Source organism: Heloderma suspectum, chromosome W (genome assembly GCF_057233095.1).
Source record: "Heloderma suspectum isolate Gila_16-S chromosome W, 16-S_ref, whole genome shotgun sequence".
Lineage (NCBI taxonomy): Eukaryota > Metazoa > Chordata > Lepidosauria > Squamata > Helodermatidae > Heloderma > Heloderma suspectum.
The window spans coordinates 1,972,198-1,999,967 of record NC_139475.1 but is presented as its reverse complement, the minus strand read 5'-3'; the positions used below and the strand labels follow the sequence as shown (position 1 = coordinate 1,999,967).

The 27,770-nt window shown below is 47.9% G+C and overlaps 2 protein-coding genes across 2 annotated transcripts; both read left to right on the top strand.

The window, feature by feature from the left end:
- Positions 1–685: 685 nt before the first annotated feature.
- On the top strand, positions 686–7,864 carry LOC146333934 (NADH dehydrogenase [ubiquinone] 1 alpha subcomplex subunit 7-like). The gene is made up of 4 exons (XM_084825064.1): positions 686–755; positions 5,680–5,729; positions 6,201–6,350; positions 7,600–7,864. The coding sequence occupies exons 1-4, from the start codon at positions 705–707 to the stop codon at positions 7,691–7,693; spliced, it is 345 nt and encodes a 114-aa protein (XP_084681190.1). The 5' UTR covers positions 686–704; the 3' UTR covers positions 7,694–7,864.
- A 3,393-nt stretch (positions 7,865–11,257) lies between these two features.
- Positions 11,258–27,329, top strand: LOC146333933 (uncharacterized). The gene is made up of 6 exons (XM_084825367.1): positions 11,258–11,418; positions 16,983–17,420; positions 20,966–21,403; positions 23,354–23,428; positions 23,910–24,052; positions 25,367–27,329. Exons 1-5 carry the CDS (start codon positions 11,352–11,354, stop codon positions 24,032–24,034), a joined length of 1,143 nt encoding a protein of 380 aa, XP_084681493.1. The 5' UTR covers positions 11,258–11,351; the 3' UTR covers positions 24,035–24,052; positions 25,367–27,329.
- Positions 27,330–27,770: the final 441 nt, after the last annotated feature.

Here is a 27,770-nt window from a genome sequence, read left to right as displayed (position 1 = left end):
CTTGGCCTCCCTCCCAGCGCGCTCTGCGGCCGCGCCGCGCGGGGGCCCCCTTCCCGGCCGAGACCTTCCTCCCAGCACGCTGCGCGCCCCGGCTTCGTCCCCTCCCCCCCAAAATGGTGGTCCTTTCACCCGTTGGTTTTGAATCTCCTCCAAAGGCTTTAATGAAGAGCTCGTCCTATGAGCTATTAGATTTTTAAGACTCTTTAGCTCTTTTCATTGCTTTCATCCACGCCCCTTTTTATTCTTTAGTTGATCGAGGTTCTGAGCTTCCCTCAGGCCGCCCGGCGCGCTTCCCGGCATTCCCTGCGCCAGCCGGGCCGAGGCCTGCCTCCTCCTCCCCGGCATGCCCCGCGCGGGCAACTGCTCTCCGCGCCAAGGCGTTCTCCGCCCTGGCGCTTCGTTCGCAGCCCCTGTTTGCTTCCACATCATTCCGCCCACCCGGCTTGAATAAATCTCTTAATTTAAAAAAAAAAAAATGAGCCTCCGGCGTGGTTTATAATTCCCTCATAGCGTTTCCTTTCAATCTTCCCAGCATGCACTGCCCCTTTCCCCAGCTCCCTTCTTCCCGGCATGCGTCGCGACGAAGGCTAACGCCGATGCCTTAGCCGCGCAAGGGAAGCCCTGACCTTCCTCCCAGCAGCCCCCCGCGCAGCCGTGGCTGCCTCTCCCCGGCGGCCGCTGCGCCCTTGACAACGGAGGCCAAGATGGCGTCGGCCACCAGCGTCGTCCGGTGGCTTCGCAACTGGGCCTCTGGGGTAAGGACGGCGCCGGGGTGGGACGCCCGGCCAGGACGGCGCCGGGCCCGCCCGAGAGGCCCGCCCACCGGGGCCGCCGTCCAGAAGGCGCGGGGGGCGGGGCTCCGTCTCCTCGGGACCTTTTCCTTGTGCGTTCAATCAGCCGGCAAGCCACGCCCCCTCGGGCGGGGCGGGGCCAAGTAGCCCGCCCCTTGGCCGTCCTCGCAAGGGCCTCTGGGAGTCGTAGTGCTGCGAACAGGATCGCTTTAGTTGGAAAGAGTCTTTGGGACAATTACTTATTTTAAGTTACTTAGGGCTTCATTCATATATATATATATATATATATATATATATATAATTTGTGTGTATATATGTGTGTGTGTATATATATATATAATATATATATTATATATATATATATATAATATATATATATTATATATATATATATATAATATATATATATTATATATATATATATATAATATATATATATTATATATATATATATAATATATATATTATATATATATATATAATATATATATTATATATATATTTTATATTATATATATATATATAATATATATTTTATATATATATAAAGTATATATATAAATATATTTTATATATTATATATACATTTTATATATAATATATATATATTATGTTGTTGTTGTTCAGTCGTGTCCCACTCTTCGTGACCCCATGGACCATAGCACGCCAGGCCTTCCTGTCCTGCGCTCTCTCCCGGAGCGTGCTCAAGTTCATATTCATTGCATCCGTGATGCTATCTAGCCATCTCATCCTCTGCCGTCCCCTTCTCCTTTTGCCTTCAGTCTTTCCCAGCATCAGGGTCTTTTCCAGGGAGTTTTCTCTTCGCATTAGGTGGCCAAAATATTTGAGCTTCAGCTTCATTATCTGTCCTTCCAATGAGCACTCAGGGTTGATTTCCTTTAGGATGGACTGATTTGACCTCCTTGCAGTCCAGGGGACTCGTAAGAGTCTTCTCCAGCACCACAGTTCGAAAGCATCAATTCTTCGGCGCTCAGCCTTCCTTATAGTCCAGCTCTCACAGCCATACATTACTACTGGGAAAACCATAGCTTTGATTAGACGGACCTTTGTCGGCAAGGTGATGTCTCTGCTTCTTACTATGCTGTCTAGGTTGGCCATAGCTTTCCTCCCCAGGAGCAAGCGTCTTTTAATTTCATGGCTACAGTCACCGTCTGCGGTGATCTTGGAGCCCAAGAAAGTAAAATCTGTTACTGCTTCCATTTCTTCCCCTTCTATATGCCAGGAAGTGATGGGGCCAGATGCCATGATCTTCGTTTTTTTAATGTTGAGTTTCAAACCAGCTTTTGCACTCTCCTCTTTCACCCTCAACAAGAGGCTCTTGAGATCCTCTTCGCTTTCTGCCATTAGGGTGGTATCGTCTGCATATCGGAGGTTATTGATAATTCTCCCAGCAATCTTAATTCCGACCTCTGATTCATCCATCCCGGCATTTCTCATGATGTACTCTGCATATAAGTTAAATAAGCAGGGTGACAATATGCAGCCTTGTCGTACTCCTTTCCCAATTTTGAACCAATCGGTTGTTCCATGTCTGGTTCTTACTGTTGCTTCTTGACCCTCGTACAGGTTTCTCAGGAGACAGGTAAGGTGGTCTGGTACTCCCATCACTTTAAGAATTTGCCACAGTTTGTTGTGATCCACACAATCAAAGGCTTTAGCGTAGTCAATGAAGCAGAAATAGACGTTTTTCTGGAATTCTCTTGCTTTCTCCATGATGCAGCGAATGTTGGCGATTTGATCTCTAGTTCCTCTGCCTCTTCTAAACCCAGCTTGTACTTCCGGTAGTTCTCGGTTCGCATACTGCTGAAGCCTAGCTTGTAGGATTTTGAGCATCACCTTGCTGGCATGTGAAATGAGCGCAATTGTGCGGTAGTTTGAACGCCCTTTGGCGTTGCCCTTCTTTGGAATTGGAATGTAAACTGACCTTTTCCAGTCTTGTGGCCACTGTTGAGTGTTCCAGATTTGTTGGCATATTGAATGCAGCACTTTAACAACATCATCTTTTAGGATTTTAAATAGCTCGGCTGGAATACTGTCATCTCCGCTAGCTTTGTTGTTACTAATGCTTCCTAAGGCCCACTTGACTTCACTCTCGAGGATGTCCGGCTCAAGTTCAGTGACCGCACTATCATGGCTATCAGGGACATTCAGATCTTTCCTGTATAGTTCTTCTGTGTATTCTTTCCACCTCTTCTTAATCTCATCTGCTTCTGTGAGGTCCCTGCCTTCTTTGTCCTTTATCATGCCCGTCTTTGCACAAAACGTTCCCTTGAGATCTCCAATTTTCTTGAAGAGATCTCTAGTCTTTCCCATTCTGTTGTTTTCCTCGATTTCTTTGCATTGTTCATTTAAGAAGGCCTTCTTGTCTCTCCTTGCTATTCTCTGGAACTCTGCATTCAGTTGGATATATCTTCCCCTTTCTCCCTTGCTTTTCGCTTCCCTTCTTTCGTGAGCTACTTTTAAAGCCTCATCAGACAGCCACTTTGCTTTCTTGCATTTCTTTTTCTTTGGGATGGATTTCGTTGCTGCCACCTGAACAATGCTACAGACCTCCGTCCATAGTTCCTCAGGCACTCTGTCTATCAGGTCTAATCCCTGAAATCTATTCCTCACCTCCACTGTATATTCATCAGGGATATGATTTAGGTCATACCTGAACGGTTTAGTGGTTTTCCCGACGTTCTTCAATTTAAGCCGAAATTTTGCAAGAAGCAGCTCATGATCTGAGCCACAGTCAGCTCCAGGTCTTGTTTTTACTGACTGTATGGAGCTTCTCCATCTTTGGTTGCAAAGGACATCATCAATCTGATTTCGATATTGACCATCTGGTGACGTCCATGTGTAGAGTCGCCTCTTGTGCTGTTGGAAAAGAGTGTTTGCTATGATCAGCATGTTCTCTTGGCAAAACTCTATTAGCTTTTGTCCTGCTTCATTTTGTACACCAAGGCCATGCCTGCCTGTTATCCCGGTGATTTCTTGACTTCCTACTTTAGCATTCCAATCCCCTATGATGAAGAGGACATCTTTTTTTGGTGTTACTTCTAGAAGGAGTTGTAGGTCTTCATAGAACCGATCAACCTCAGCTTCTTCGGCCTCAGTGGTTGGGGCATAGACTTGAATTACTGTGATGTTGAATGGTTTGCCTTGGATTCGTACTGAGATCATTCTATCGTTTTTGAGATTGTACCCCAGTACTGCTTTTCCCACCCTTTTGTTGACTATGACTGCTACTCCATTTCTTCTAAAGGATTCTTGCCCACAATAGTAGATATGATGGTCACCTGAATTAAATTCGTCCATGCCTGTCCATTTTAGTTCGCTGATTCCCAAGATGTCGATGTTCAATCTTGCCATTTCATGTTTGACCACCTCCAGCTTACCTTGATTCATTGATCTGACATTCCAGGTTCCTAAACAATATTGTTCTTTACAGCATCGGACGTTCTTTTCACCACCAGACACATCCACAGCTGTGTGTCCTTTCGGCTTTGGCCCAGCCGCTTCACTCTTTCTGGCGCTACTTGGAAATACCCTCTGCTCTTCCCCAGTAGCATATTGGACACCTTCCGACCTGAGGGGCTCATCTTCCGGCGTCATATCTTTTAGCCTTGTGATACGTTCCATGGGGTTTTCTTGGCAAGAATACTGGAGTGGGTTGCCATTTCCTTCTCCAGTGGACCACATTTTGTCAGAACTCTCTGCCATGACCTGTCCGTCTTGGGTGGCCCTGCACGGCATAGCTTATGGCTTCACTGAGTTACGCAAGCCCCTTCGCCACAACAAGGCAGTGATCCATGAAGGGGATATATATTATATATCTATATCTATATATTATATATATATATCTATATATATATGTTATATATATATATATATTATATATATATTTTTATATTATATATATATATATAAAGTATATATATAAATATATTTTATATATTATATATACATTTTATATATAATATATATATATTATATATCTATATATATATATATATTATATATATATATAATATATATATATATTATATATATATATGTAATATCTATATATGTAATATCTATATATTTTATATATATATATAATATATATATATTATATATATATATATATATATTATATTATATTATATAGCGAGGAGCCGATTTCCTCCTCAAAACAGAAACCGACCTTGTGTTCTGCGTTAAAGAAGCTCAACCTGCTGAATTAGGAAGCTTTTTTGAGATGCTTATGACCACCTGCAGGCAGGGGGATGGATTTCTCCCCGGTGGGAATGCATTTCATTTGTCGATCGATATTTTGTTGTGGAATACTATAAATATTATCTTTTCAAACAATATTTATAATATTTTTATGTTATTTTTACACGGATTTATATTTGCATTTCTGTAGCTGTAGATCAGCCTTGTAGTCCAAAACACCTGGAGGGTTAAACTCCCGTCATCCCTGACCATTTGCTGGGCTGATGGGGGTTGACACGCAAAACCTAGCAGGACCCAGGTTGGGGAAGGCTGTGCGTAGAGAGAGCAAGCATCTAATCCTGTGCGTGCCTCCAGAGAAGTCGCTCCCACTAAGTTCAGGGCATCTGTGTTTTTCCTCCTCTCTCCCTAGCCCTCCTTCCTTTTCTGTTGTGTCTTTCTGTAAACCTGAGGGCAGGGATTGTATCATTATTCATCTTTTGTAAGCTGCTTTGGGAGCCTTTTCAGGTGAAGAGCAGGATAAAATTATTTAACTATAAATGTCAAATGTTTTTATTAGTTGGTTCACAAAAAAGCACTGGGGGGGGATTTGGCTTTTATGCAAAGCAGACACACGATGGCACGCTTGAGTTCTGTCCTCCCTGTCTCTCCTCCTTTCTCTCAACAGAAAGACCTCCAAGCCAAACTGCAGCTGCGCTACACAGAGATCTCCAAGAGGTAATTCCGGGGGGGGGGGGGGGGTCCCCTCTTCTCCAGACCTACTGAAAGGTCCTGAACGCAGGGGGACCGGAAGGAAACAGCCTCTTACTCCTGGCTGCCCACCAGCTTTTGCAATTTGGAGGAAGACTGCCCCTCAACCTGCAGGTTCTGTTTAAGCTACTGTGGCACAGAGCCATTGCTAGACCACGAATGCATCTAGTTCCTGGCGGTAAATTCTTCCACTTATTGAGGTGTTATGTCGAAGGCGTCCCCTGCCTGAGAACATAAGGGGGGAGATCCTTTGCATGATCGTTGTGATATTCTACCCCAGCAAAATAAAAATACAGAGCTGTCTTGGAGGCGGTGATCTTGACGACTTATCTGTGATGTGTCAGAGCTTTGAGCCAGACTGTCAGTTTGGTGGGGTTTCTTCCGTCTCTGTCTGAATGTGTCCCCAAGTCTGACCTTCTTCATTTCCTTGTTCTGTAGGACTCAGCCACCTCCTCGCCTCCCTGTCGGATCCAGTCATAAGCTTGCAAGCAATTACTACTGTACTCGTGATGGGCGCCGAGAAACTTTCCCACCCATTGTCCTTGTGTCACCGCAGAAAATACTGGCACCGGGAACGCAAGCAGCCAGGTAGAGCGACCTTTTGCCTGTACCAGCTTAGAGCTAGTAACCTTGGGAACTAAACTGAGCCAAGCCTGATTATTGCTTGATTTCATCTTGGTAGTCACGGGTGACAGTTTGGACAGATTCCTGGACAATTCTGACAGATTCCTTCTGGTGCCTTGTTTAGTTTTTTTGAGAGTTATCAGCTGAATCAAACTCCCTTGAGAGTTACTATTTTGAGTGTTACCAGCTGATTCTGGCTTTTAACCATTGTCATTGTTTTTATTTAGTTATATCATAAATTTATGTGCTGCTTCCCCCTGCAAAGAGCACTCTTGAAGCAACTCACACTCACATACAGAAATTCATAACAGAAAAATCCCTCAAATCAGTATAAATCATATCAGCACAATTCAAATAAAAATAAATACCGTAACAATATAATCTTAAAAAAAAAAAACTAACCTAGTTGAATGTCCAAATTTTTCAATATTGCAGCATCTACAAGACTTTTTTAAAGAGTTCTTGAGTTGATTGAAAGTTCAGGCATATTGAGCTGTAGGAGTTATCCCTCATTGCTGCAGAGTAATTTTTCTTATTTCCTTTAAGCTCCTGAAGTGGGCAGTGCTCTTTCCTATTTGTGGCTTCACTGACAGAAGCTGCTCTGGTTCTGTTCTCGTGGGAAAAGGCACTCTGCCCACTTAAAGGATTTTTCAGGCCTTCACGCACAGGGTGGGAAATCATTTTTTTCATCTAAGGGCCACGTTCCCTTGGATTTAATCTGATAGGGGCTGCACACGGCTGGCAGGTGGGGCTGAAGCCACTGGTAGATATGGGCACCCTCTTTCTCTCTTCCTGCCACCCTCTTTTCTGTCTCCTTCTGCCACCCCATTCTTCTCCCGCACCCATTTTTTTCATGCCCAGAGGTCTGCTGAGGGAGGGGCTGATCCCGTGTGGAGGGCTTTTAAAGGTAGGCCCCAGGCCATAGGTTGCCCGCTGGGCTGGCGCTTTATGTACCTGCCTTCCTTGTGGGGTTGCTTTATAGGTCTCAGCATTCCTTTGATCAAGCAGCTTTACTATTTCGAACACACCAAAAAAGGTTCTTTTTCTGCGAGACTGGCAATCTTCCGGCTTCACTTTCTCCATGCTGGTTTTAATGTGGGGGGACACTGAGCATACCATGACTCAGTTCTAGTGTACATCTTATTGTTCAGTTCTCTTGTTTGTGTGTTCCTCACACACCACTCCTCCACATCTTCCGATTCTAACCCCCCAGCTCGGAATCTTCCGTAGCAACGACGGAGAAGAAACCGGTGACGCCCGGCTTTCCACCTCGGAAGTGGGAACTGTCGAAGGACGAACCCTATTAGTGAGCCAGCCACGACTCTTCAAGCCTAATGTTTGTATAGAGCAGCCAGGTTGGTCTGGCTTTTGCAGGAGAATGGCAGTGGTGTAAGCCTGCACAGAAGTAATTCTGGCCCTAAAGACACTGTGGGTGGTGCCTAACTGATTAAATAAACTTGGTCCCTCACTTAATCTGGATTGTTGTACAGCTCTTGTTAAGTGGCTTGCTGGACTTGGGGGAAGAGAGGTGGAGACGCTGCTGCTGTGATTACGAATGGTGCAGCCCAAAGCGTGCAAAAAGGCTCCCTTCTCCTCTACTACCCAACATGTAAATGCATTGAGGATCTGCTCCTCCACAGAAATGCCTCTTCTAAGGCGACTTGTCCATCAGCAGGCAGAGTGGAGAAAGAGAAAATATATTTAGTCCTCGCATGTATGTTCTCAAACTAACTGGAGGGATTTTAAAAGTAATTTTGGTAGCAATGCAAGGATAAAAACTCCCTTGTTTTAGCAAACAACCTTCAGGAAGAACACATACTCGAAATTTTTCAACCAGGGTGGGCAAGACATGGCCTGCATGTGGGTGCCATGCCCCCAAAGTATTCCGCTTCCCCCTGCCCCCAGCCATTCCCCCCTTGCACACACTGCTGTGCAGCTGATTCTGCTGGGGAAAGGGTGCGTGGGGATAGCTCCCTGCGCTCCTGTTTTCCAGCAGAATTGCTTGTGGTCCTGGTCACTGGGATTGGGGCAGGAGGGACAAGGCTAAAAACTCCCTCCCCGGCCATCCCAGCAGTTTGGGTCATGATAGCTGGAGGAGGAAGAAACTTTCATCTCAGATTCCTCCCAGCAATCATGTTCCAAATTAGGGGTGGGGGAGATTTCATGTGTGGGGAGAACTCTGGGGGGAGGGGTTCCAGGGGACTGGAATTGGCCCTTGAAGTTGCCTGCCTCTGGTGTAAACATCAGTTTGTTGGAGAATGTCCTTCTGAGGCAGCATTTTCTTTCCAATAGAGGTCAGTCAGAAACTTCCCAGAAGCCCATACACTGGTCTCAGCAACTGTTCTTTGAAGGTAAACTGGCACTGAATAGGGAGGTTCCATTTTGCTATTCAGTGTCAATTGCTGTTGACAGACGTCCTCCACCTCCATGCATTTGTCTAATCCCGTTTAAAGCCATCCAAGATGGGGGGCCCTCACCACACTGAGGACTGAAGACTTGAGTGCTTCAGCAGAAGCAGAAATGCAAGCCAGCAGCTGCCCAGCCTTGGGTTCTGGTTGTGCCTCCCTGTGTCCTGAGCAGTATGACTGATAACCCAGTGTTAAATAAAGACTTAATAGCATTGTAAGCTAATGAGCTGATTTCATCTTAATCAGCTCCGGGAAGGGAAGTTAAGGGAACTGCTGACATCTATTTTTATTCCTTTATTGCGTTTCTTTATTGTATTCCTATATTGCCTTTCCGGGACCAACGATAGTGGTTGTCTAATCCCTTTTAAAGCTCTCTCAAGACGATGACTTTCGTCATGCTGAGGACTGAACCCTTTGACGATGGAAGGTGTTTAGATCCATGGGAAATGCCATACCCTACCCAAGTGACATTGTGCCAAGGTGACCTAGTGGTGCAGTGTGGTTCAGTGATTTGTGTTGAACTAGGACTACAGAAACCTAAGTTCAAATCCCCACTCAGCCATGAAGCTCGGTGGGTGACTTTGGGTCAGTTGCCCTCTCTCTGCCTAACCTACCTCACAGGGTTGCTGTCAGAACAAAATGAGATCAGGGGGAGAGAACTGAGTATACCAGTTTTCCTCAACCTGGGGCCCTTCGGGTGTTTTGGACGACACCTCCCAGCATTCCTGACCACTGGCCATACTGGCTGGGCTGATGGCGGTTGGAGTCCAAAACATCTGGAGGGCATCAGATTGGGGTAGGTTGATGTACGCCCTTGAGTTCCTTGGTGGAAAATTGGGACATCCGTTTAAAGAAAGGAAGGTCCTGATGGTGACTTGCTGTCCTCTTCCCTGCCGTTCATGCAACTGCATTTTCAGCTGTTTCTCTTTTTGCCTTGCTGGCCAAGGTCCCTGTAGCCTTCCACAGAGTCATGAGTGTAGGGCAAAGGCATTGAGAGCCGATTGCTGGGCCCGGTGGGTGCCAGCGCTTGTAAAGCAGTGGGTCATATCTCCTCCCCTCCCTGCCCCACTGTAATCTCTTTTACCAGCATGAAAAATTCAACAGTTGCTATGATAACCTCCAGTGCTTTGCAGCCTACCTGAATTCACAGGGGGTTAATTCAAGGACAAAAGGTGGACAGAAGGTGTGTCTGTATAAACATACACATTTCAGCCTTCTAAATGAGCCTACAACATTACTAGCTGGTAAAAATGTCTTAGGGGCTGACAGCGGACAGAGAGGACGTAGGAATACAGCAGGGGTGGGTCAAAAGTGGGTCTCCAGAAGTTTTGGACTTCAGCCCCCAGCATTCCTAACCATTGGCTATGCTGGCAGGGGCTTCTGGGAGTTGAAGCCCCAAACCTCTGGAGATCTGCCTTCCGCCTGCCCCTGGCTTAGGGGAGGGATGGAGACAGAGAGGAAAAATTCTATATGAACAGAGCAGCCAACTGGCCATAAAATGCAGGTTGGGACCAATGCATTTCACTTGTATGTAACATGCAAGGTGCAGTGCCCATGCACAAGGGAGGCATGGCCTCTGCACCATGCATGATTCCATGAACTTCTGTCATGCATCTTCCTCCACCAAATGCGCATCTTCAATGGGACTTGCCCCCAAACGAGTGAGCAGGTAGGGGATTGCAGCATTAAACAAGCAACTGTTCTGAAACAGACGAGAGAGAGAGAGAGAGAGAAGGCTGGGGAACCGCCTTGAGTCCTGCGCTCCCTGGGGCGGGGGCCTGTCCTCTCTCACCCTGAAACGGTTGCATATCCTTCCCCTGCCGCCCCAGTCCCGCGATTTCTACCGCCCCCCGTTTTTAAATTTGTCCCATGACTATAACCATGCTTTAATCAATGGGAGAACAATGCATACATTCAATTGCCGGTGTGGTATCGTGGTGAGAGTGTTGGACTGGGAGCCGGGAGAGCCGGGTTCTAGTCCCCACTGGGCCACGGAAGCTCACTGGGCGACTTTGGGCCAGGCACAGACTCTCAGCCCAGCCTACCTCACAGGGTTGTTGTTGTGAGGACACAACGGGGAGGAGGAGGAGAATGTAAGCCGCCTTGGGTCCCTTGCAAGAGGGGAAAAAAGGCGGGATATAAATGCAATCAAAGTAATAAATTAATAAATTTGCAGTCTCCCCGGGGCAGAGACCGGCCCCTTTCCACGCACGCGCACTGACAGCACTCCAACAACATACAGCAATACGTCACATATTGCCCGGATTGCATTTCGGGGGAGGGGGGGGTCGGCTTGGGCGTAAAGCCGCGGGGTCGCCGCCCACGTGCCGCCCCGCTCGGGTTCTCGTTCCGCGCATGCGCCCTCGGCAGGCCGGCTCGCCCGCAAAACCACCTTCTGCAAGGCGGCGCTGAGGCGGAGTCAGACGCCCCCCGCCGTGCGCATGCGCCGCCCCGGGGCGAGGCGGGGCGAGGCGATCCGCTTCGCGCGCCTGCGCAGACGCGTTTGCCCGGCCAGCCCCATGCAGGCCCGGCGGTCATTCAGCGCGGCGGCGGAGACATGCAGCGGCTCCTTTTCTGCTCCCTGCTGTTGGCGGCGGCGAGGCGGCTCCGGGCCTCGGGGACGGGTGAGCAGCGCCGAGGGCCCGGGAGGGGCGGGGGACGCGGCGCCTGGGCGCGCTCCGCACGTGGGCTCGTTGGCGGCCCTGGGCCGCGCCCCCCGGCGCCGCCGATTGGTCGAGCGCTCCGCCCTCGGCAAGCGGCCATTGGCGGGCCGCTCTCCACGCCCCGCCTCGCGCGCCCCGGTTGGCCGCACGCGCCGCCGGCGCCCTCTCTTGGCTCCGCCCCCACGCGGCCCCGGAAGTGGGCGGGGCCTCTCCGGGTTGCCATGGCGGCGGGGCCTACCTGCCGAGCGGGGCCGGCAGAAGCCTGCTTTACTGGCTCGGCCCGCGCGGGGCGGGGCGGGGCGGGGCGGGGCGGGGCGGGGGCGCTTTTGCAAACAAGCAGCTCGGCGCCCACAGGGAGAGGAGGGGAGCGTCTGCTTCGTTATTTCAAGCACGTTTTTGGTTTTTAAAATAATAACCTCAAGCCAAAATACTTACATTTATCCTGAGACAGAGAGACGCCCCTTCATGAATCACATTTTTATCCCGCTTTTCCTTCAAGGAGCTCGTGGTTCTGTCCTGCCCGCTTTATCCTCACAACAGCCCTGTGAGGTAGGGACAACGGCTGGCCTAAAGGTCACGTAAGGGGCTTTAGGGCGATGTCAGGACTTGAACCCAAATCTTCCCCGGGCCTAATCTTACCGCTGTTCCACACAAGCCAGGGGTATATTGCTAATAAACAAATATTTTTTATTTGTTTATTAGGGCCGCGGTGGCTTAGTGGTTCAGACGCTGAGCTGCAGACCGGAAGGTCTGCAGGACAGCGGTTCGAGACCCGAGTGCCGCGTGACGGAGTGAGCGCCCGTCTTCAGCCCCAGCTCCTGCCAACCTAGATGCTAGAGACATGATAGAGACATGCTGCGGAGGAGACAGGTGACGGAGACATGCTGCGGAGGAGACAGGTGACGGAGACAGGCGACGGAGGAGACAGGTGACGGAGACAGGCGACGGAGGAGACAGGTGACGGAGACAGGCGACGGAGGAGACAGGTGACGGAGACAGGCGACGGAGGAGACAGGTGACGGAGACATGCGACGGAGGAGACAGGTGACGGAGACAGGCGACGGAGGAGACAGGTGACGGAGACATGCGACGGAGGAGACAGGTGACGGAGACATGCTGCGGAGGAGACAGGTGACGGAGACATGCTGCGGAGGAGACAGGTGACGGAGACATGCTGCGGAGGAGACAGGTGACGGAGACAGGCGACGGAGGAGACAGGTGACGGAGACAGGCGACGGAGGAGACAGGTGACGGAGACAGGCGACGGAGGAGACAGGTGACGGAGACATGCTGCGGAGGAGACAGGTGACGGAGACATGCTGCGGAGGAGACAGGTGACGGAGACATGCTGCGGAGGAGACAGGTGACGGAGACATGCGACGGAGGAGACAGGTGACGGAGACATGCGACGGAGGAGACAGGTGACGGAGACATGCGACGGAGGAGACAGGTGACGGAGACAGGCGACGGAGACAGGCGACGGAGGAGACATGCGACGGAGGAGACATGCGACGGAGGAGACAGGTGACGGGGACAGGCGACGGAGGAGACAGGTGACGGAGACATGCGACGGAGGAGACAGGCGACGGAGACAGGCGACGGAGGGGACAGGCGACGGAGGGGACAGGCGACGGAGGGGACAGGCGACGGAGGGGACAGGCGACGGAGGGGACAGGCGACGGAGACATGCTGCGGAGGAGACAGGCGACGGAGACATGCTACGGAGGAGACAGGTGATGGAGACATGCTACGGAGACATGCTACGGAGGAGACAGGTGACGGAGACACGCTACGGAGGAGACAGGTGACGGAGACGTGATAGAGACATGCTAGATAGAAGATAGAAGACAGAGACGTGATAGAGACAGACAAACACACACACTATATATATATATATATATATATATTCAGCAGAACAGCAGTTCGAGACCCGAGTGCTGCGTGACGGAGTGAGCTCCCGTCTTCAGCCCCAGCTCCTGCCAACTTAGCAGTTCGAAAGCAAGAAATTGCAAGTAGATAAATAGGTACCGCCTCGGCGGGAAAGGTAACAGCGTTCCGTGCACCTCGGTGTTCAGTCATGCCGGCCACATGGCCACGGAAGCGTCTTCGGACAGCGCTGGCTCTTCGGCTTAGAAACGGGGATGAGCACCGCATCCTAGAGTCGGACACGACTGGTTGGGGACACCTTTACCGTTTTTTGTATAAATATTTATTAGTGAGGTTTGTAAACCATTTCTCAGGTGAAACAAAGCCCAAACTGATTTACAAAAGAATAAAAACAAAGACGCATGCACACACAATAGTATGAGGTTGGTACGAAGGTAGCTCCTGGCATTCATTCATTCATTCATTTATTTATTTTTTTGTAGGTCACCTTTCTACCAAAAAAAAATGGCGCTCAAGGTGGCTTTCAGAAAAAGTTAAAGTTGATTAAAACAATATATTAAAATCCAGTGAAAACATAACAATCATCAGTATCGATATTAGTATCGCAATTACTTTTATTTATTTATTTATTCATTCATTTAATTTCTATACCGCCCAATAGCTGAAGCTCTCTGGGCGGTTCACAAAAATTAAAACCAAACAACACACAATAAAACGATTTAAAATATATAGAACATTAAAACCACAATATAACAATACAACCACAATAAAACCTAGCAGCAGTGCAAGAGTTTAAAATGCAGATTTAAAACAGCAAAGACAAAAATTTAGAAAGCTAAAAAGCCTGGGAAAATAAAAAGGTCTTCACCTGGTGCCGAAAGGAATACAATGTAGGTGCCAGGCGAACCTCACTAGGGAGCTCATTCCAGAGCCGGGGTGCCACAGCAGAAAAAGCCCTCCTCCTAGTAGCCACCCGCCTCACTTCCTTTGGCAGGGGCTCACGGAGAAGGGCCGCAGAATTATATCCTGCGGGAGTTGTTTCCTTACTCCCCCTTCCCTTTTATCCTCACAACAACCCTGTGAGGTGTGTTAGACTGAGAAAGAGTGACTGGCCCAAAATCACCCAGTGAGCCTCGTGGCTGAGTGCAGATCTGAACCAGTCCAGTGTTCTAACCAGCACGCCACGCTCCCTGTGAAAAAACGTGCCTTTATTTCAAATCTTTCCACGCCACTTCCCCGCGAACGACTACGCTGCACTGACTGTCAATGACAGGATTGCAGCAGAACTAGTAAATGGTACCGAAGATGGTGACGATTATAACGAGAATAACTTCTTTACACAGCACTATGCATGCTCACGGCACTCTGCAAGGTAACATAAGCAAAGCAAGAAAGGAAAAAGTCTGGCCCCCAAGGCACCTACAGTTTGGCAGCCTGCAGAATTGGGTGCGCCTCGACACCTTGGACAGGAATGCAGCTTTGACTGGTCCAGCTCTGCATTTGATCAAGCTGTGGGCAAGATCCAGAGGTTTCTCCCGGTTGTTTTCAACAGAACAGACATGCACCGGTCCTTAACACTCCCCTTGATATAAATGCGGCTTTAAAGTCTTGTACATTTTCTTGGATCGTGTTTTAGTTTTCTATCTGTTAGTTACTGGCTATTTGTATTCCTAAGTTATTTATCTGCTACTTTTATATGCCGTCTTTCCTCTGAGTAACCGAAGGTGTGGTATGTGGTCCTGATCCCCCCATTTTATCTCCACATCAACCCTGTTAGGTGGGTTGGGCCGACAGAGTGACTGGGTTTGTGAGGACTGAATGCAGGTTTCTTCCCTTCTGGTACGACCCCCGAACTACGACTCCAAGCTGGCCCAGGGTGTGTTTCTACATAAATATGACTCTTCTGAACATTCATGTTCATTAACACAGTCTGCTGATTTTTTTTTCCCCCTGCCAAAAAAAACACTTGGCATTTGCACACAATCTGCTGCGGCATTTCAGAATTGATCTTTGTACAGCTAATTCCTTGCTCAAAATCAGGATCCAAGATAGACAAAACACACACACACCCAACTAAAGTTGTGAAGTCTTTCAGAAAAATTCCATACAGGGCTATGAAAAATATAACCTTTAGTAGAACTGACAAAAACAATACTCTCCTTTTGCAATTTTTTTTTTTGGTTGGTACTAATAAAGAAATTGTTTACCCATGAAAATAAGTAATGGATAGTTCATAGAATCACAGAATAGTAGGGTTGGAAGGGGCCTACAAAACAATCGGGTGGCTATCCAGCGTCGTCATGAATGCCTGCAGTATGGGAGAGCCCACCACCTCCCTAGGTCATGGGTTCCATTGTCATATTGCTCTAACAGTCGGGAAGTTTTTCCTGATGTTCAGCCGGAATCTGGCTTCCTGTAGCTTGAGCCCATGATTCCGTGTCCTGCACTCTGGGATGATCGAGAAGAGATCCTGGCCTTCCTCTCTTTGACAACCTTTCAAGTACTTGAAAAGCACTGTCATATCTCCCATCGGTCTTCTCAAGGCTAAACATGCCCAGTTCTTTCAGTCTCTCTTCATGAGGGTTTGTTTCCAGTCCCCTGATCATCTTTGTTGCCCTCCTCTGAACCCTCTCCAGCTTGTCTGCATCCTTCTTAAAATGTGGTGCCCAAAACTGAACACAGTACTCCAGATGAGGCCTAACCAGTGCTGAGTAGAGGGGAACTAGTACTTCCCGGGATTTGGAAGCTATGCTTCTATGAATGCAGCCCAAAAGAGCATTTGCCTTTTTTACAGCCACATCACATTGTTGCCCCATCTTCAGCTTGTGATTGACAACAATTCCAAGATCCTTCTCGCTTGTAGTGTTGTTGAGCCACGTATCCCCCATCTTGTAACTGTGCCTTTGGTTTCTTTTTCCTAGGTGCAGAACTTGGCATTAACCAGTTAACCATTAATTTACTTCTAAAGAGTCAAGATATGGCTCCAAGCGGCAGGTGTGGCATTCTTAACAACCTGATCAATCATTCATTGACCCAGAGCAAAGCCCCAGTGTGTTTGATGGAGTTGACTCCCAGTAGGCATGCATAGGATTACACATTTCAATAAGCCATGTGTTACGAAGTTCCCTAATTTAAGCTGTTGGCCTGTATGCTATGAAAGGGGTCTAAAGAGCTGTCGTTCCACTCTGTCATTACAGTGTTCATGGTCAACACAGACACACTGGAGTTTGTATTATGCAGAGAAGACCTCCTTTGCAGTACCCTAAAGGATCTTTTATTTAGAAAATGACTCATTTGACTGTATCATAAGCAGAAAACCAGACACGGAAAAAACACCTTTGTAGGATCCTTTCTCTGGGCTGGAAGATCTCCTCCCTTGTAGGAATGCCACTTTGATTGCTGGTTTGATTTGGAAATAAAGCAAATTTACAAAGGCACCTGCTTTATTTTATTTAAAATGTTGATAGCCGACCTTTCTGCCTGGCGACAGGCCCCTATCAAGTCAATAATGAATTTCACTGGGATCTGGAAGGTGGCTGCAGCCCGGGAATTCGCCAAAATGATGCGTGCTTGCTTTTGAGCGTATGCGGAGCCTGCCTTCCTCTCACACTTCTGCCTGCCTCTCTCCCTCTTTGCAGAACCGTTCCTCTGCAAGATCGGGAGCTTCCAGTGCACGGACGGCGGCCAGGTGGCACTGTGCTTGCGGTGCGACGGGCGGCCCGACTGCAGGGATGGCAGTGATGAGCACGGCTGTTGCGACGGAAACGTCTCGTGCGGACGCCGCGGGCGGCAATGTGCCGGCGGAGGCCCGTGCCTGCCCTTGGAGCGGTTCTGTGATGGCCACTGGGATTGCCCAGGCGGTTCTGACGAGTGGGCTGACAGCTGCCGCCCCCCAACAGCCCTGCCTCGGCCAGCGTGCCAAAAGGACGAGTTCCGGTGCGCGCCAGATGCGCCCTGTTACCCCCTGGCGTGGGTGTGTGACGGCCACCAAGACTGTTTAGATGCGCGAGATGAACGGGGGTGCAGCTTGGATTTGCCCCCAGAGCCTCCGGTGGTGCCAAAAGCAAACCACACGGGTGTGTGGGGACACAGCCATCTATTTTGGGGGGGAACTCTTGTGGGGCAGTTCCCTTTTGAAATGCCTTTCTTTTGTCATCTTCATCACTGGCTACTGAGCCAGTTTTATCCCTCTTCTTATGCCGTAATACTGGCTCTGGAGTGCTTTGCATCATCTTTACTTCTTTATTATTACTCTTCTTTTCTTATATGTGAATCTCCCTCTCCTGATTCAAAGAGTCAGGACGATGTGCAGGATTCCCACCCCTTTGTTAAGGATTTTGGGTTGGTTGGGTTTTTTTGGCACTTTTTCTTTTGGGAATTAGATAAAAGGTTTGGATATAGAATCATAGGGTTGGAAGGGGCCTACAAGACCATCGAGTCCAACCCTCTGCTCAAAACAGAAAGCCTGATTCCCAGGTGATCTTCCGTCCAAGTATGAACCAGGGCTGACCCTGCTTAGCCTACGCGATCAGACGAGATCTGTCACATACATTTGATTTTTATTTGAGGGGAGGGGGGTATTTTCAATTATTGTTTATACCTTTGAGTAATTTTTAGTTTTTTCTCAGATTCTGTATAATAAAAATTACTCTGATGATGTGTGAAATGGTTAGTCCTAAATGTAAACTAAGGATGAATTTGTTATACTACTTATACAAATTTAGGTATTTTTTGCTAATATGGAAAGATGTGTTTGGGCAGATGGGTAAATAATTTGCTTTTGCTTTTTGCTTAACTTGACTTCATGGAATGTAAAGGCACTGTGAAATGTCAATAAGCAAAAAGTTCTTTCTAAGTTAAGAGAGCTTAACGTTGCTATGGCTTTTTTTCAAGAAACCCATTTGATGGCAGTAGGTGGACACGTTGCAAAAGGACTGGGTTGATCAGGTTTATGTTGCAGATACTTCAACATGGTGTAAAGGGGTTGCACTTTTAATTCATAAGTGACTTCAGTTCAGCGGGTGATTCTTGACACTGAGGGCCATTTTTTTTATCCTGGTTGGGAAGTATATGGATAAATTAATTGCTGTGATCAATGCGTATGGGCCTAACATTGATTCTCCAGTTATGTTTCATGATTGTTATGCTAAACTGGTTGATATCGCTTATGATTATTTGATTGTGAGTGGGGACTTTAACGAGATCTTAGATCCTTTGTTGGATTGGAGTACACCTTCCCCTAAGACTCAATCTGCCGTGAGACTGGCACTCCAGGCTTACATGATGGGATATGGTTTAATTGATGCTTGGAGAATTTTACATCCTGCTGACAGGGAGCATACTTTTCTTTTGCCAGTTCACCATAATTGTTTTAGATTAGATTATTTTTTCATCTCACATCTTTGGTATGTCAAATAAAAATCTGTAATATTGACACATTGGTAGTGTCAGATCACACCCCAGTGTGTTTGGAACTGCAATTGTCTGACATCCCTAGGGCCCTTGGCCTTTGGTGCCTTAATGTTTCTCTTTTTAATGATGAGAAGTTTAAAATCCAGATGTTAGCTGAATTGACAGAGTATTTTAATACTAAGGACGGTATGGCGGGTTCATGCGCCATTGCGTGGGAGGCCAGTAAAGCTTTTATAAAGGGCCAAATTATTGCTTATGCTTCATACAAAAATAAAAAAGCTCAACAGATGTTTTTAAATAAGGAGCTGAAATCTCTCATAACTCAGTTTGCCATTTCCCCTACCGCACAACTTTTATCAAGAGCTGCAGAATGTGAAGCATGAGTTGAATAATATTCGTTGACAGCAGGTGGAATTTGCTCTGACCTTTCTACGACAGAAATATTAGGAAAATGGTGAACGTCCTAGTAAGTTCCTTGCACATCGTCTTAAACTGTGTCAGCGTCAAAATGTCATTTCAGCTATTAAAGATAAAGGGGCCAAGTACATACTTCTCCTATAGATATAAACTCACAATTTTTCAAGTTTTACTCTGATCTTTATAGTACCGGTAGCAAGATACAGCACTTTTTCCCCCTCATGTTGATTGTCCATGCTTAGATTCTACACGACGACAGTTTCTTTTGGCTCATGAACACTGGGGAATCACCCGGTCTGGATAGATTCCCAGTTGAGTGTCACAAAGCATTCTCCATCTCTTTAGCTCCAAAGCTGTACTGCCTCTATAACCATATTTTGAGGCGTGCTCCCTTTCTTCGTCGTTAAATGATGATTATATTACCATGATTCCTAAGCCTGGCAAGGGTCATACCTATTGTGCTAACTATCGACCTATATCATTAATTAATATAGATGTCAAAATATTAACAGCAGTTTTGGCTGATAGATTGCAACAAGTTATTGCTGCAGGTGAGATTTACTGAAAATAGAGAGGGGGTTGATACCCTTAGATTAGTTGTCGTTCTAGTCACTTTAAACTTAAAAAAGTACCGACCAGGCAGCCATCATTTCTTTGGATGCAGAAAAGGCCTTTGACAAAATTCAGTGGAAATTTATTTTTACCACATTGGCTGATTTCAGCTTCCCTATAGAATTTTTGAAATGGGTTAAAATTGTATACTCGGCTCCAAGAGCGAGAGTAAAGACTGTTTATTTTCAGCCTTTTTTACTTGGGCAGGGCACCAGACAAAGCTGCCCACTTTCCCTGTTGATGTTCGACTTATGCTTGGAGCCCCTGGCATGTGCAGTTAGACAAAATAGTGGTAGTCACTGATACTACAATATGGGCTCACCGCCTATAATTCGGTGGACTGAAGACATAACAACACTAGCAATATTTGAAAAAGTAGTATATAGGCATCACTTGCAAATGGACCTCTATTTGGTTGACTGGTCTGCTTTTAATGAAGTTTATGTGTAATCTATTCTTTTTTCCTTTTCTCCCTAGAATGTTAAAATATTTGAAATTGAGGACTTTAGAGTATGTTGTTATATTTTCAGTTTTGGGGGTTTGTTACGTTTTTGTCTGTTTTGTTTTGTTGAGGCTCACAATGAAAAAATGATTTGATTTTTTTAAGACGTTCCACCATTCAGCATGTGTAACACTGGTGCCAGTAGTGGGATTACTTTTCTTACCGATGGACTACCTGAATAAATGCCTGTGACTTGAATGTCATGTGGCTATACTAGTCTTCCGCAACCTGGTGCCTTCCAGTTGAGTGGGACTGCAATTCCCAGCGACTTCCAGGCAGCCATGATGAGCGACGTGGTGGGATTTTGGAGAGGGAGCATGCAACATGTGCCCGCTGGTGTGTGGAAACTAAAGAAGATGTGCCGGAGAGCCCAAAACAATGATTGCATTTAGGATGAGATAGTGTGGTAATGGCATTCCCTGGTTACGTTTAGGTCCAGAGGGTGAGCCATTTTCACACTTCTGGAGCCCTTTCTTTGGAACTCCTGACTGGACTGAATTTCAAGAGCAGGTCAGAGCGATCGCCTCACAGTATGACGTCAAAAATTAATTTCGCTGGGATCTGGAAGGTGGCTGCAGCCCGGGAATTCGCCAAAATGATGCGTGCTTGCTTTTGAGCGTATGTGGAGCCTGTCTGCCTGCCTCTCACACTTCTGCCTGCCTCTCTCCCTCTTTGCAGAACCGTTCCTCTGCAAGATCGGGAGCTTCCAGTGCACGGACGGCGGCCAGGTGGCACTGTGCCTGCGGTGCGACGGGCGGCCCGACTGCGGGGATGGCAGTGATGAGCACGGCTGTTGCGACGGAAACGTCTCGTGCGGACGCCGCGGGCGGCAATGTGCCGGCGGAGGCCCGTGCCTGCCCTTGGAGCGGTTCTGTGATGGCCACTGGGATTGCCCAGGCGGTTCTGACGAGTGGGCTGACAGCTGCCGCCCCCCAACAGCCCTGCCTCGGCCAGCGTGCCAAAAGGACGAGTTCCGGTGCGCGCCAGACGCGCCCTGTTACCCCCTGGCGTGGGTGTGTGACGGCCACCAAGACTGTTTAGATGCGCGAGATGAACGGGGGTGCAGCTTGGATTTGCCCCCAGAGCCTCCAGTGGCGCCAAAAGCAAACCACACTGGTGTGTGGGGACACAACCATCTATTTTGGGGGGGAACTCTTGTGGGGCAGTTCCCTTTTTTACTTCACTTGAAATGCCTTTCTTTTGTCATCTTCATCACTGGCTACTGAGCCAGTTTTATCCCTCTTCTTATCCCATAATGCTGGCTCATTGCAGCGCTTTGCCTCATCTTTCCTTTTGTAATTCTTCTTCCTTTCTTATTTGTAAATCTCCCTCTCTTGATTGAAAGAGTCAGGACGGTGTGCAAGATTCCCACCCCGACACTCTAAAGTTATCCTTGCAACAACCTTGTGAGGGAGGGATGGGCCACAGATCAGTGGTAGAGGGCTGCTTTGTACGCAAAAACACGGGTAGGATCTGTGAACCTACCCGTATGCTACGGTCATCATTTGAGGCCCTCGTGCAAGGGCCTCCTCTGAGGAAGGTTCGAGCCTGGCAACACAGCAGAGGGTCTTCTCAGGGGTGGCCCCCAGTTGTGGAACACTCCCCACTGAGGTCTGCCCACTGCCAGCATTGCCATCCTTTCGGTGCCAGGTGAAGACTTTCCTCTACTCCCAGGCATTTGATAGCCAGGTTTTTTTAAGGGGTCCTGAGAATTTCATTGTTGATTGTGTGAAATGTTTTTTTAATGTTTGTGTGTGAATTGCTTTATCTGATGTTGCTCTAGTGTATTTTTAAGGTTTTAATCTCTGTAAACCGCCCAGAGAGCCAGAGCTCTCTGCGTGGCGTACAGAGATTAAAACCGTAAAAATACACTAGAGCAACAAAGCTCTCTGGGCATTACAGAACTGTAATAAATGAAATGAAATGAATCCCTGGCGTCTCCAGGGAGGTCTGGGAAGGACCCCCGTCTGGGACCCGAGAAAGCTGTCAGTCAGTTTGGACCAGCTTCCCCAACTTTGTGCCCTCCAGATGTGTTGGGCTACAACTTGCATCATGGAAGGATGGCTTAGACAGGATGGCCAACTGATTGTCTGACCTGGTAGAAGGCAGCTGCCTAAGTCCCTATGTAAACCAGCTCTTTATTCAGAGTCGTGAGGACCAGAACCTTAACTTTATCTTTAGGGGAAGGACAGTGGCAGAGCACATATGTTGCATGCAGCAGGACCCAGGATGACTGGGATCTCCAGTTAGGGCTGGGAAAGAGCCCTGCCGGAAACCCTTGAAAGCCACGGCCCATCAGTGCAAAGAGAAGTGAGGTTGATGGAACAAGGCTCTGTCTCGGCACTTCCCGTTTTCTTGCAGCAATTCCATAATAGGACGGGGTGAGGTTAAAAGTGGGGACCCTCTTTTCATGTGGCAGACTTGGGGTGTCTGTTTATGACACAACCAGTTCTGGAGCCGACTTTTGGGGTTGTTGATTTCCTTCTGTCACTGGGAGATCTCTTCCTCTCCCCTGGGTCTGGCTGAGGACAGCGAGTCCCCCTGCCGCTTTTGTCCCAAGCAGCTTTTGTCCCAAACCACTTTAATTCTTGCCTGCAAATGGCCGTGCTTTCCGCATGAGAGGCCTGTTAGCCCCCAGGGAGAGCAAACTCTTCTCCTTGGCAAGATGTGCTGCCAAATCAACTCTGGGCACATCTGCAAGCCATCCTTCCCGCCAACCCCAGACTCATCTCCCTCCGTCCCCAATTCTGGAAGACAATGGCAGGGAGCAAATCCCACAGTCTTTCCCTCTCCCTAAAGCTTGGGTCCTCCCAAGTAAAGCTATGTTTGTCTTCTAGAAAAATTCCAAACCAGGATCCAAAAAATATAACCTTCATGATGTTTCTGCTGTGATTTTTGGTTGGTGCTAAAAGAAAAAAAAAGTAGTTTATTTTACCTGTAAAAATAAGTCATAGCCATTAATATGTCATACAGCTGAGGGCATAATACAATATAATGAGTGTGCATGTACATGTGTGTGTATATTATATTTAACATACACCACCTTTTTCTTCTTTTCTGCCTTAGATAGCACAGTTGCCCCTGAAATAAATTATAAAAAGGACATTGTGATGCCCGAGATTTTGTTATCGTCCGTCTTCGGTGAGTAGTGACAGCCAAACTCCTAGATCCCAGCCTGGCCCAAATTAATCATGAAAAATCTCCGACCAAATTGGTGGGACGGTTTAGCCAAATCTCACTGGTTTTTCAGTAGGACTTGCAATGCTGCCCTGGGCATGTTTACTTGGAAGTAAATCTCACTGTGTTCAAACACCAAAACTACCCACCTGTTTTAGCTTAATGCTCTTATGGCCAGTAACTTGGCCTTCGGGGAGGCCTTTCAAACTTTTAGAATGGGAAAAAAAGCTGTGCAAAAGCCCCAAGGCGGAGTTTCTTCACCTCTGCCCTAGTAAGTGTATTTTGGGATTGCAGTCCTGGCCGTAGCTGGCATTGAGCGAGTCAGAGCTGGCAACCCAAGGGCAGAGAAGCCGAAGCCCCGTCCTTGAGCAGACGTCCACAGCAGCTGCTCTAGAGAGGACACCAAAGCCAGAAGTTAACACCTTTCTCTCCCTCGGTCCTCTAGCCCTCATTGCCATTGTGGTGGCTGTCGTTGCTGTGATGTGCTTCCGTGCAAAAACGAAACCGTTCCTCGCATACCTCAGGCTAGGTAAAGCAACGCAGCATCTGATGCTGAAGGGACAGCCTTGAGATGCTCCTTCCCAAGAGGTACGGCTGGGACAGGATTTGATCTATTTAATTTGGAGTCACGCCTTTCCTTCGCTGAGAGCAAGGGCCTGTTACAAAGCCTACCTCCCCCAGCCTTTGGCCGTCTTCCCCTGCCAGTGGAGTTCAGTTTGTAAGCTCCTTGCAGCGAGAGACCTGCCCTTGTTGCGGTGGTTATTTATTTAAAAATCTGTTCCCCATAATGGCCCCAAGGCTGGCGCATATATTTTTTAAACTTCAGAAACAGTAATTTAATAACATGTCACACACGCACCCAAAAACCCTCCGGTTGACCTCAGCCACCAGACAAGAATCAGCTCAGGGACAGCCAAACCAGTTGATCGGATAGCGCCAAAGGTCTGGGGGCAAAAAAAAGAGGGAGCAAAGCATATTGGTCTAATGGGGCAGTGCTAAATTTTGCAGTTTACATGACCTTCGCCTTAGCCACGCCCCCATGGAGACTCCGAAAATGCAGGCAGCTGTGTGGATCAGCAAGCCAGTTCTGATGAGATTTCCTCTCCATCAGAGTCAATCAAATGGGTCTTAATTGCCCATTCCAGCAATTAAGATTTTTGTCTTAATTGCTGGAATGGGTAACTAGGACACATTTGCCCATTCCAGCAATTAATGGGCATCCCAAGGCACCCCCCAAATACTTTGCCTTACAACAGGGAATTATATATTGTTGCTGGGGAAATTCATCGTCCGCTCCCCAGGTACCGTGAAGATTGCAGCTGAGCTCAGAGAGAACAAGGAAGCCTGAGGACCCTTCAAACCCTAGTTCCACTACACCACAGGCCTTACTGTTCCCCAAAGGGGAAATCCCCCTTGTATCGTCCTCTTGGCAGTGGGAAAACGTGCTTCTCTCCACAGGTTGGAGAGCTTCTACTCGCAGAGCCCCAGCATCCAATCCTTTAGTGGCAGCAGCAAAGGATTTTGGGTGGGAGATGCAGACAGACGTCAACCTGCTGATGTCCCAGCTGCATATCTCTCTAGGTCTATGGCAAACCCAGTGGGAGAATAGCCCTCCCTCCAGAACTCAGCTTTTACTGTAAGATACAGTATAATATATTCCAGGGCATGTTCCAGGGCATAGTCAGAAGGCGCATGAGGCAGTCACCATGCTGAAGCTAAGCAGGTCTGGATCTGGTCAGTGCTTGGAGGGGAGACCACCTGGGAAACATATACAGCCTCTTTGAGTCCATAATGGAAGAAAGGTGGGATATAAATGTAATAAATAAATAATATACTGCTGGCGCTGTATAAACCAGTTCTCTAGAACCTCCACTGGTGTCTCATCGGGTTCTTTTGTTGCAGGGAGCTGCCACGTTCCGACACACTGCAGAGCAACCCAGATCTCACCTCACACTCCCAAGAACGTTTGCACAAGATTATTGGTGCTCGGCCGGGCGGCAGCCACACTGGGAACCGTTGAAGCATCTGGGAGTGTGGGGGTTCCCCTGCAATCAGAGAACCAAGGAGGGTCCAGTTTCGTGGGCGTGGATTCAGTGGAAGTCTCCAGAACTGTCTTTGTCGCCTGAAGAATCCCAACCATTTGTTCCCCAGTAGATGCCTTTGATCAAGAACTTAAGATGCACCATCAAAGGACAATATCTCAGTTGGGACAGACATCCCTGTTGCTGGTCCAAAGGGACCATGCAGAAGCTGTGCTTGGGTCCTTCAAGCAGGGCCTCACCAGAACGTGTCATGAGGTTCCACTTTCCTTACACTCCACAGACCCTTCTGTTTTGTGAACCTGGTTCTCCCTTCTTAAGTTCCTTTTTCATTTCAAGTCTCGGTTCTTAACATTTCAGAAGGGTAGGCAGTTCACATAGTTCGTATGTTGCATTTTGTTTTCTTTCACTTACTTAGTAGCAACAAGCCGCAGCAAAGCCCTGTTTGGAAGCCAGATAAAGGTCACTCCTCCTGTTCTCGGTGTCCCGCGTATTTCTTCCGTTTTCCCCGCTTCTCAGTCTCCGGTGCCTGTGTAGCAGCGAACTGGTGGCTCTGAATACAATGCCGAGAAGATCTGGCTCACATAGCAAAAAACAAAACGAAACGTCAAGCTCCCAAATGGTAGCACAGATATATTGGAAGCTTTAATAAAATAGTAAATTTGCTCCTGCGGCTCCAAGAATTCAATTTCTTGAGCTACTTTAGAACAACTCAACAAATTGAACTCTTGTATGTCCCGAGCAAGGTTTCTACTGAAACGCGTTAGGTGAATTCCTGTTCTGTTCAAGTTCCCTTCCTTTTCTACTGCCATCCTGAGGTTTGCCTCTTTTTCCCCCTCTTGCGCTCTCTCTGTTGTAGGAAAAACCAATGAAAGAAAATTGCCATGAGGCAATCACATGCCACCGAAGTTTTGCATAGTGTCCTCACCTGGCTTTGGCCGCACCTGGCACAAATCCCAGGTTTTGCTGGTTCTCCCTGGCCATGTCGCCACAAAGCATTTGCCGTATACCAGGGATGCACAACCTTTGGCCCTGAGGGCCGCATTGTGCACACCCACACACAGTTGCTGGTGTTGTCTGGGGGGGAGGCTTCTTTGGGGGTCGTTGAGGGACAGGGAGGTTAAAGCCTCCTCCGTACCGCCCAGCAACCCCACATTCCCTCACGTGATGACCCCCGTTGGCATTGCCGCTTCTGCTTCACCAAATCAGCTATGCTGATGGGGGGTGGACTTGGCAGCAGGGGAGAGCACAGGGGCCGGGCAAACCATGCCCAGGGGCCGAATGCCGTCCATGGGCTGTGCAGCCCTGCCCTGCCCTGCCCAAATAGCACTGCTGCGACCCCTCATGAGAACTGGGCTGGCAAGCAAGAGTCCTGTGCACTGTAAGGGGTGGAAACCCCAGGAGAGGTTTTCAGGGTCTTCCTAAAAGGCTGTATCTGTCCATCTCGGAGAGCTCCACTCTGGAAACATTGACCCAGAGCAACCCTCGGAAACCGTAAAAGATGGAAAAGCTTTTTTTCGAAACAGCCTTTTGGGTCCTTGCTTTTGTCCCGTCGTTTCTTTGTTTTGCCCAGGAAAGCTGCCCTTATTTTATAAGCCGGCTTCCATCTTACAAACTTCCTCGCTCGTTGCAGCCTCTCTAATTCATAATTTATGTGCATTATTTTAATCCTGGCCTCCTTCCATGGAAGCGTGGTTAAAAACGTGGTTGTTCAGGCAGGCATTTGGGGTGGGTTAGGGTATTTTTAAAAAAAAAAAAATTATGGTAAAATTTTATTGTTTTAAATTGTTTTATGGTGGGTTGTACATCGCCCAGAGTGGCTGGGTGACCAGTCAGATGGGCGATTAATAAATTTAATAAATAAATAAATATAAATAAATAAAGCAGACTCAATCTTTTCCAACTCCACCCTCCCTGGCTATGCTTACAAGTACCTGGTGAGGTAGGCTATTCTGAATTGGGGTGAATAGCCCAAGGTCACCCAGGGCCCTTTGTAGTCAAATAGGGCTCTGAACCCCTGAACTTACCCTGTCCGCTACACCAGACTGCTACTTTGACCCCAGTAGCTTCTCTTCAGGTCTGCGGGACAAAGTAACACATTAGACAAAGAAGTATTTGGGGATAGGGGGAGAACCAGAGCTTGAATTAAAGGGGAGGCTTTCAACGGAGACTGGAGCTCAGCCTTCTGCAAGCCTCTCTCCTCTAAATAGGACATAGTGATGGTCTTCTCAGCAGGAGTCAAGAAGTTAGGCTTCCAAGAGCCACCA

Coding starts and splice junctions, on each gene's coding strand:
- LOC146333933 (XM_084825367.1), top strand. CDS start 11,352: ATGCAGCGGCTCCTTTTCTGCTCCCTGCTGTTGGCGGCGGCGAGGCGG. Junction 11,419..16,982: donor GCTCCGGGCCTCGGGGACGG/GTGAGCAGCGCC, acceptor CCCTCTTTGCAG/AACCGTTCCTCTGCAAGATC. Junction 23,429..23,909: donor TTTGTTATCGTCCGTCTTCG/GTGAGTAGTGAC, acceptor TCGGTCCTCTAG/CCCTCATTGCCATTGTGGTG.
- LOC146333934 (XM_084825064.1), top strand. CDS start 705: ATGGCGTCGGCCACCAGCGTCGTCCGGTGGCTTCGCAACTGGGCCTCT. Junction 5,730..6,200: donor TACACAGAGATCTCCAAGAG/GTAATTCCGGGG, acceptor CTTGTTCTGTAG/GACTCAGCCACCTCCTCGCC. Junction 6,351..7,599: donor CCGGGAACGCAAGCAGCCAG/GTAGAGCGACCT, acceptor CTAACCCCCCAG/CTCGGAATCTTCCGTAGCAA.